A 9,280-nucleotide genomic window follows, 5' to 3' on the forward strand; every position below is an offset into this window, starting at 1 on the left:
AGTGCTGACTTTAAGGGCTTCAGATGCCCTATTTATAAGGTAACCAGCTTTTAACATTGGTTAAGTGGGACACCATTGACGGAGGGGAGGGAATGGGGGGGGAGGGGTTCTTAAAAATTTGGTCTATATAGAGCAACAAAAATTTTCATAGAACGCAAAAATAGTATTTTAATATATTTTTTAAAATTTCAATGTAAGTACAATTTACAAATATAATAAATAAAAATTATGTATAGTATTATTCTTTGGCATATTTCTCACTTGAGTGAATTCTAACAACTGATCAACAATGTGAACTTTGATAAGCAGTTCTCTATAATCAGTTCTCAACAATTATTTATAAAGTTTAACATGAAATTAACAAAAATAATATAAAACTCACATCCTGGCTAAATAGCCACATGGCCGCCGAAAACCATATATTCCCTTCCTGTTCTCCCGCAGTTCCCTAGCTTGTTGTGCATTCTTTCCAAAAACTGGGACTTTTTTAAAACGCTGTGGGATGCGGGACAACTTGTTAAAAATCGGGACTGTCCTGCCAAAAGCAGGATGTCTGGTCACCATACCTATTTACCAGAACGGACTAAAGATATGCCGCTCCCTCCCCAACACCGAAGTGTTGGCAAAGGCACATGTGGAAGCGCTTTTTGTATCTTTGATTATCTTGAAGCAGTGCTATCACTCTATAAGTAACTCACTTTCCCTCAACTGAGGATTATAGCCAATATATGGACACAATTTAATCAAAGTAATTATACTTAGGAAGGTCAGTTATCAACAACACTCTAGGGCACATGTGTCAAACACAAGGCCCTCGGGCCAAATCCGTCCCGCCAGGCCTTGCAATGTGGCCCGCACCTCGCTGTCATCACTGCACTCCGCTGCGTTTCCATCACAATGACAGTTTATGACTGTTCAGTAAACCATTCGGCCCGCGATTTAGGCTGGATTTTAGATTTTGGCCCCTTCTCTGATTGAGTTCGACACCCCTAGAGTCTAGGGTGAAGAACTCTGGCAGATGGCTCACTGTTGATTTAGTGACATGAGTGCTCCAAGTTGGTTGGGGGAACTATGGTGCTCCCTTCACTGATTACAGAGCACCACCCCGTGAAGGTTACTCCTTGCTCTAGATTTAGAATTCGTATCCTAGCCAGTTTTGCTCAGTGAATAGACTGAAGGGCCCTGGGTTCAATTCCTGTCAAGGGTTTGATCCCTGCCCGCCCTGGTCTGAGGGCATCTGGAAGGAAACCAATTGATGTCCCTCTCTTATATCCATGTTTCTCTTTATCTGTCCCCTTCTCTTCCACTCTCTCTAAAATTCAATGGACATATCCTCATGTGAGGGTTAACAATAACAAAAAAAGATTTAGAATTCTTAGTGTACACTTAAGCATTTTCTATGTCCTATGCAAAACAATCCCTTCATAACAAACAACCCAAACTACTACATTAAATATTTTATTTAATATATTATCTGACCAATTCTAGAACAGTCACCTCCATGGCAGGACATGAAACAGAGCAGAGATTCTGGCACAGAAAATGGTCTCCAAAACCTCAAAAGATCAAATCTCCATATTGTTAGGTTACTTATAAAGTTCAATATTCAAAATTATTAAACAGACAGCCTCGCCAAAACCGGTTTGGCTCAGTGGATAGAGTGTCGGTCTGCAGACAGAAGGGTCCCAGGTTCGATTCCGGTCAAGGGCATGTACCTTGGCTGCGGGCACATCCCCAGTGGGGGGTGTGCAGGAGGCAGCTGGTTGATGGTTCTCTCATCAATGTTTCTAACTCTCTGTCCCTCTCCCTTCCTCTCTGTAAAAAAAAAAAAAAAAAAAAAAAAAAAAGGCAGCCTCACTCTGCTATTGTTAACAGATGGGCTAGCGACCTACCACATCAATATTGGCATTGCTAGGCTCTTGTGATAGCATCTCTGTCCTCAAACAAAGTACACAGCAGCCATGTGCCCCACATCATTGTCTCCCCAGGCCAATAGCAGGTTGTGGACAAATTTCCCAGAGTCTGGTTCAGAAACCACAGTGGAAGGCTACGTATCTGACTTCTGATCTCAACGGTTCAGAATCCTCTCAGCCGGAGGTGACTTTTCAGAGCCTTGCTCACAGCAAGCACCTTAGCACTTCTTGGCAGCATTCCAATGGGACATGAAATCTGTCATGTCTCTGCAGTTAGAGCATGTCTTTCTCACACACCAGCCATCTGCACCCATGCAGAGTAGCTGCTCACAATAGCCCAGGAGTCCTCAGGGCTTTCTCCATTTCTGTGCCCAGGAAGGATGGAGGAGGCAGAGGCACTTGTCACCCATCCTGGCCAGCTGTTGTGAAGCCCATCAGGAATTCAGTCCTAGATGAAACATTTTCTACAAAGAGCAGCAGATGACAATCAGGAAAGAATCAAGACTGCAATAGTCGCTTCTGAATTTCAGCCACAATATGTTCCCGTTTAATGGCCACCTGGAACATAAGAGAACCGTGTGACAAACTAGAGAGTGATATAGCTCCTTAGCCATTGATTTCTAGATTCAGTTTACTCTGTATCACCCGCACTACTTATGCAACCAGTGTGAGCTTTAAGCTGACTTACAGAATGTATGTCCTCAAGACTAAAGGGATTCAAATGCCTGATCTATGTCTATTTTGTTCATTAGTCTCAAAATAGCCACTGCTTACCCAGCCAGTATCATGGGCTAAATGGTTGCCTAGGATGGGTCTTCATTCATCTCTATCACTATTAACTCTGAAGATATTTCCTCAGCCAGTAACATATTTCTTAAAGAATCCTGAAAAGGTAGTAACACCTGGTCCCTTCCACTTTTGCTGCACACTCACCTCCTCTCTGCTGGCCACCGAACGGAGCTTGATGACCCCGTCCTTCAGCTCTTGCTCACCAATAATGACTACCAGTGGAATGCCTGTGTCCTCACAGTAGTGCAGTTGCGTTAGTAATTTAGGGTTGTTCTTATACAGCAGCTCTGCCTGAAAAGGATGAAGGTAAAGTAGGGGACTTAGAAGTGACCACCCCACCCCAGGAGTGAGCATTTCCAGAGAAATAAGTAGCTAGCCCTGCTATCCAAAGAAGGCTGGGAAGAACTTGAGTTCCACCTAGGCATGAAGTAGAAATGGGCCTAGTGCCTGAATTCCACATATACCTACATGGTTTGGGAATTAGCTCCACCATACCTTGATCCCAGCATCCCAAAGCTCTGCAATTAGCTTCAACCGTTCTTGGAGAAAGTTCTTCTGTGGAGTGGCCACAAACACTTGGGTCTCTGTGGTCCGTATCTTCTCACCAGAAGTCTGAGAAAAGAGAAAGAACCAAAATAAAAACTTCCTTTGCACCAGATAATTTCCAAAAGTCAGGACAAAAAGAATCATAAGAAGCACAGTTAAAAAAAAAGACACAGTCCAACCCTAGAGGATGTAGCTCAGTGGTTAGAGTTTTGCCTTGCACAAAGAATAGTCAAGGGTTCGATTCCCAATCAAGGCCATGTGCCTGGGTTGCAGGTTTAATCCCAGGGCAACCAGTCAATGCTTTTCTCTCCACCCTCCCACCACCCCTACCTCAAACCTTGCTCCTCCCTCCCTTTCACTTTCTCTAAAAATCAATGGGAATAAAATCCTTCAGTGAGGATTAACAAAACAAATTTTCTTTTTAAAAAGAAAACCTAGCTAAACCCGTTTGGCTCAGTGGTAGAGCATCGGTCTGTGGACTGAAAGGTCCCAGGTTCGATTCCGGTCAGGGGCATGTACGTTGGTTGCGGGCACATCCCCAGTAGGGGATGTGCAAGAGGCAGCTGGTCAATGTTTCTCTCTCATGGATGTTTCTAACTCTCTATCCCTCTCACCTCCTCTCTGTGGAAAATCAATAAAAATATATTTTATAAAAAGACAAAAAGAAAACCTGTCCAACTGCACTTCCAGAAACATGAGTTTTTAGGCCTCCAGTCCCACTCCACCCCTACCTAGGACCCACCTTCATCCTCTGCTCCACAATGGAGAAGATTCGCTCTACCCCAATGCTGAGCCCCACGCACGGCACCTTGTGGCCTTTAGGGTTAAACATGCCCACCAGCCCATCGTAGCGCCCACCGGCAGCCACGCTGCCCACACTCAGGGGCTCTTCCTCAGCAGGAGCTGGGGCCTGCAGCAGCACCGCTTCGTAGACCACGCCTGTATAGTAGTCCAAGCCCCGAGCCAGGCTTAGATCAAAGCGGATCTGTGGGAACAAGGCTAGCGTCAGTCCTAGACAAGACTCAGGACCCTGAGAACCCCAGAGCTCAGCAGGAGGTCCATGCCCAATTCGGCTTACCTTCTCTGCAATTCCAAATAGAGTCAGGTATTCAAAGAGCAGCTTTAGATCCCCCAGGCCCTCTAAGGCCTGCTTGCTCTGGCATAGTCTGGGATCCTGGAACATTTGCTCTACCAAGGACAGCCCACCTGGGAGACATGCGGGGAGAAATAAAGTCTGTGCTCTTCACGCAAATGTATTTCATCCAAATTTATCTTTTTACTTTTTAAACGTTTTTGGTTTTGAGAGAGAAAGAAGATAGTAGAGGGAGAGAGAGAAACATCGATGAGAAAGAAATATCAATTGGCTGCCTGCTGCTTGCCCTGAACTGGGGATTGAGCCCACAACCTGGACATATGACCAGTGACCTCAGGGTCCATGGGTCAACGCTCAACCAATGAGTCACATCAGCTGGGGGGCTCCTCATTTTCATTAAAAAAAGATACTGATCTCATCTGACTGGACTCTCCTCCTCTGCCTCTACCTTTGCCATCTGAAGACCTAAGGTGGTTACAATAAATAAAAGGGGAATAAAATTCAGACAGGCTCTAGAGCTTAGCACATCTACAGAAAAGAGCTGCTTCTGAGGTAGAGGTTGTACACATATCACCCTCCCTCTGCTCCTCTCTCATACAGCTTTGAAACTCTGGTTCTTACCATGACATTGGACATAGTCCCCAATTCGGTCAGCCACTTCAGGAGCCAGGCCTTTCTCTGCCACCATCTCATGTCTCACGTCTTTCCAAGATATCTAAACAAACATTCAGACATTAGCCCCGCCCCATGATCTTTCGTTCTCTAACCAGAAAAGGATATCTTCCTTTCAGTATTTATGTCACAAGTAGCTAAAACTAAACTCAGAAAAGTCAGCCAAGTCAGAGGCAGCTTAGGAAATACAGCCATAATCCTCCCTGCACAGCAAAACTTAAATCTTGCTTCAGAATATCTCCTTACCTCCCTCACTTCCAGGCACTTTCTCTAAGGGTCTACATTTAAGGGCAGGGCAGAAACTCTGATAGGATCTACTGAAACATGTCTTCTTTCTTACCTTGTCCAGTTTGTCTATGGAGGAGCAGATGGCACGGAACTTGCTTTCTGGAACACCACAGGTGGCAAACATCCCATCCAAAATCCGCCGGTCATTGACCTGTGAACTCAATGGAAGTAACCCAAGTGCCTTGTCAATACCCTTTCTCTGAAAACAATGACAGTCCCTACTCTCCTGAGTCATAGAGATAGAAAGGTAAATTCTATAGGATGACCATTTAGATCTATAATAGCAAAAGTATAATATGCTAATTAGACTGGAAGCTTCCTTCCCGACATCCTTCTGGGTGACCTTTCGGAGGAAGCTGGGGCTGCGAGGGAAGCCTGGGTCCCGGGTGCCTGCCAGCAGCCAGAGGGAAGCCCAGGTCCCTCGCGCCAGAGGGAAGCTGGTGACAGAAGCTGGGGGAAGGAAGGCCTACTCTTGCACGAATTTCGTGCATCGGACCTCTAGTATGTATATAAAATGCAACAGCTGAACTTAGAATGTCCTAGAGCTGCAGGCTTAAAGTCTGGGCCACCTATGTTTTAAGACAGCATCAGGCCAAATCCAGACTTTTCCTCTAAATCCCCTGCCCTGACCTCACCTTAATGAGAAAGTCCCCCAGCTGCAATCCAGTTAGGATTTCACAGATGATCTTCAAACACTCTGCATCAGGGATCATGGGGTCAAAATCACCAGCAATGTCAAAATCCTACAGCAAAAAAGAAGGGGGAAAAAGTCTCTACTCAGCAGCCAGTTCCCAGGTTATGGCCCCCAGAACTATCAAACCACGCTGCCTCCTGCAGTCACTTACACACTGACAGAACTCCCGGTAGCGTCCTTGGGCTATGGTTGGGCTCTCCCGCCGCCACACCTTTCCAACATGGTAGCGTTTCATCTTCTTCAGTTTATTCATGGCCATATAACGCGCAAAAGGAACCTCACGTAAGTAGGTCAAGGAGAAAGGACAGTGCATCCAAAGCTTAGGCTCAGTGTAAAGACATTAGGGAAGATGGGCCTTTATCAACTGAATCCCATTCACAGAACAATCCCCTTGTCTGTCTTGTTTCCCACTATCCCCAAGACTTAGCAGTACTTGGCATTCAGTACAGGATGAGCAAAAATAGGTTTACAGTTGTATGTGAAAGTGTTATTATTTTTATATAAATTCTTCTATTATTTGATTTTTCATCTTTTGATTTTTTTAAATGTATTTTTATTGATTTCAGAGAGGAAAGGAAAAGGAGAGAGAGATAAAAACATCAATGAGAGAGAATCATTGATTGGCTGCCTCCTGCATGTCCCCTACTGGGGACCAAGCCTGCAACCTGGGCATGTTCCCTGACCAGGAATTGAACCATGACCTCATGGTTTATAGGTCAACACTCAACCACTGAGTCACACCAGTTGAGTTCTTATATTATTACTAGTGGCCTGGTGCATGAAATTCATGCACATTGAAAGGAAATGTTTTAATATTGCTATTTGCCCTTTCTCTATAATGGAAGTGTGAGAGATGAAAGGAAATTAGTAAAATGTATATGAGAATAATACACTCAGGAGGATACAGTAAGGTCATAGCGCAGGGACAGTAGCTCTCCACCCTGATCCTTCAGGTCATAAATGAGCCCAGAGTCCTCTCCGTACTTCTCAGTGAGCATTTCCTGCAGGGGCAAACAGAAGGAGCCACACTTCACAGGAGGATTCTAGGACAAAAGCTAGAAGCCCTGTGGGAAACTGAAGGCAAGTGAAAAATGGAGTTCTGGCACTTTTTTCTCCACTTACCTTTAGCTCAAATGCTGGGGTATCCAACCCTTTTGCTCCATGACGTTTAAAGCAGCTAACAATTATATCAAGTATTTTCTCCCTCACAACCATTTGCTGGGGACTAAAATCTCTGGTGCCCTAGAAACCAAAAGCAGCCATAGTGAAAACAAGTCCATTTAAGACAAAGAGTTAAACTACACCTACAATCTAAGGCATGGAGTTGAAATCTCTTTGAGTTCAGATAACTCTAAGTACCAGTACCTCAAGAATAGATTTATGTTTTCTTTTTATTAGGCTTAAAAGGATTTTTAAAGGGGTCAGGAAAAGACAAGCAGAACAGAGGGCAGACCTCCAAGGCACTTTCATGGGACAAAGGGAGTTAGTTACCTTTGGAGTCTTGAGGATAAAATTTGACTTCTCTTGATATGGCTTCAGTTGGGATGTTAGCACTGCCTCTGCAAACTGGCAGAAAAAGGAATGTGAGACGCGGCACCTCTCAAGATTAGCCAGCTCTGTGACAAGGCTGGCCCTGTGGACCACCAACCTGCAAAGAACTTTGGTCTTGAGTAACAAGAAGCCTGAACACTATTTTATCTACTCCAATCTCAGCCCCGCTCCAAAAACCATGTTGTATCTGCAATATATATGTAATACACATGAGGACAGGTCTTTACCATACAAACTGTCTGAAAATGTTTAAGCACCAAGAACAATGAAGGTAAAGACCAACCAACCATTACCATCACAACCTCTAGAGGTAGGGTTAGTATATTTCTTCCAGGTCTCAGTTCCCAAATGGTGAAAATAAGAATTTTTAATAAGGTAGCAATGGTGCCCTGCCAGCATGATTCAGCGGTTGAGCATGGATCTATGAATCAGGAGGTCACGGTTCAATTGCTAGTCGGGGCATATGCCTTGGTTGTGGGCTCATCCCCAGTATGGGGTGTGCAGAGGTAGCCGATCAATGATTCTCTCTCATCATTCATGTTTCTATCTCTCCCTCTCCCTTTCCCTTCCTCTCTAAAAACAATAAAATATATATATTTTAAAAATAAGGTAGCAATGGTCATTAAGCTTAGAGACAGATAAAAACTTGAAGACAGAAAAGAGCCAGTCCAAGGACACAGAGCATGTCTTAGAATGAACAGGAATAGATTTCCTAATTGAATTAAAAAATCCGACTGGTATGATGCTGTGACTGAAAATTAATAACAAAAGATCTAAGCCCTGTTCATGACAGCACAAAGCATCTGCTATAAAGACAACAGAGTCCTTCCTAACATAAAACAGAATCAATGACTTTGTTTATCACCAGCAGGCTGTATGCCCTTCCAGAAATATAGTGGTAGTCCTATACATTGGTGGCTCTCTTCTCCAAAGGTAGGCAGTTCAAGTCCATAATCCCTTCTCTGAAATCCCAAAATCCAAAAATGTCTGAAAACCAAAAATTAGGTGCGTTGTTGTTTGAGACTCATTCTGAGGTGAATCCTAATGTGAACCGTCTACTTATGGTCATTAATTACCTCCGTGGAAATAATCGTATATTTTGCTTAAGGAAGTTTCATGTGTTTGACTCCAACAGGTTCAAATAAGGAATTGTGAACCTAAATGAAAATACTCCTTTACTACAGCCAAAGATATGCCATGTGACCATGCAGTCTCTGATGGCTCAATTGTAAATGGAAATAACAACCCCAACTTCTCAGGATGGCTACGGAGATTAAAATGACAAAGCATCCACAACACTTCACTCAGTGCATGGTGGGCACTCGGTAAGAAAACCAATTGTATTGCTACTGGAGCGCAGGCCGCGAGTTCATGCTTTCAGACCTGGAGAGCCTGTCCCGCCGGACCGGAGCTCTCCCGGGCCGGCTCACCTGGCTGTGAGGACGGACCGGACCGGCGCACACGGCCCGGGGCGGCCGCAGGAGCTGGCCCAGCAGCGCTGCCCAAGCCCTGCCGCGCCGGAGCCCGAGCGGGGGCATCGTGCGGCGGGAGGCCCGGACAGCCGGCGAAAGACCTGGGAACGAAGCCGGTCGGACCCCAAGAAGCGTGCACAGCGTCAAAGAGGCAACGCCCGAGCTCCCAGGAAGGAGGTGAGCGGTCCCAAATCCCGCAGCCAGAGTCCGGTCCTCTCAGATTCCCTCTCAGCCTCGGCACTTCCTGTCGGAGCCGGAAGTG

General features: G+C 45.1%; 1 protein-coding gene across 4 annotated transcripts; it reads right to left on the reverse strand.

Moving 5' to 3' along the window:
- Window positions 1–1,853: 1,853 nt before the first annotated feature.
- On the reverse strand, window positions 1,854–9,248 carry HARS2 (histidyl-tRNA synthetase 2, mitochondrial). Of its 4 annotated transcripts, XM_036424675.2 has the most exons (13): window positions 8,977–9,242; window positions 7,487–7,561; window positions 7,118–7,237; window positions 6,901–6,996; window positions 6,147–6,272; window positions 5,937–6,044; window positions 5,354–5,452; window positions 4,963–5,056; window positions 4,327–4,454; window positions 3,991–4,233; window positions 3,198–3,314; window positions 2,847–2,993; window positions 1,854–2,471 (listed from the first exon to the last, which is right to left on the reverse strand). In XM_036424675.2, the coding sequence occupies exons 1-13, from the start codon at window positions 9,082–9,084 to the stop codon at window positions 2,412–2,414; spliced, it is 1,521 nt and encodes a 506-aa protein (XP_036280568.1). In that variant the 5' UTR covers window positions 9,085–9,242; the 3' UTR covers window positions 1,854–2,411. The 4 variants fall into 4 exon arrangements, with proteins under 4 accessions (XP_036280568.1, XP_045432441.1, XP_045432439.1 ...); XM_045576485.1 differs by lacking the exon at window positions 2,847–2,993 and having other exon boundaries at window positions 3,980–4,233; window positions 8,977–9,248; XM_045576483.1 differs by lacking the exon at window positions 2,847–2,993 and having other exon boundaries at window positions 8,977–9,246.
- Between the last annotated feature and the right edge of the window lie 32 nt (window positions 9,249–9,280).

The sequence above is a fragment of the Pipistrellus kuhlii genome, unplaced genomic scaffold, assembly GCF_014108245.1.
Source record: "Pipistrellus kuhlii isolate mPipKuh1 unplaced genomic scaffold, mPipKuh1.p scaffold_m20_p_8, whole genome shotgun sequence".
Classification (NCBI taxonomy): Eukaryota; Metazoa; Chordata; class Mammalia; order Chiroptera; family Vespertilionidae; genus Pipistrellus; species Pipistrellus kuhlii.

Coding starts and splice junctions, on each gene's coding strand:
- HARS2 (XM_036424675.2), bottom strand. CDS start 9,084: ATGCCCCCGCTCGGGCTCCGGCGCGGCAGGGCTTGGGCAGCGCTGCTG. Junction 4,455..4,962: donor GGACTATGTCCAATGTCATG/GTAAGAACCAGA, acceptor CATGTCTCCCAG/GTGGGCTGTCCTTGGTAGAG. Junction 3,315..3,990: donor TTGTGGAGCAGAGGATGAAG/GTGGGTCCTAGG, acceptor CTCTTTTCTCAG/ACTTCTGGTGAGAAGATACG.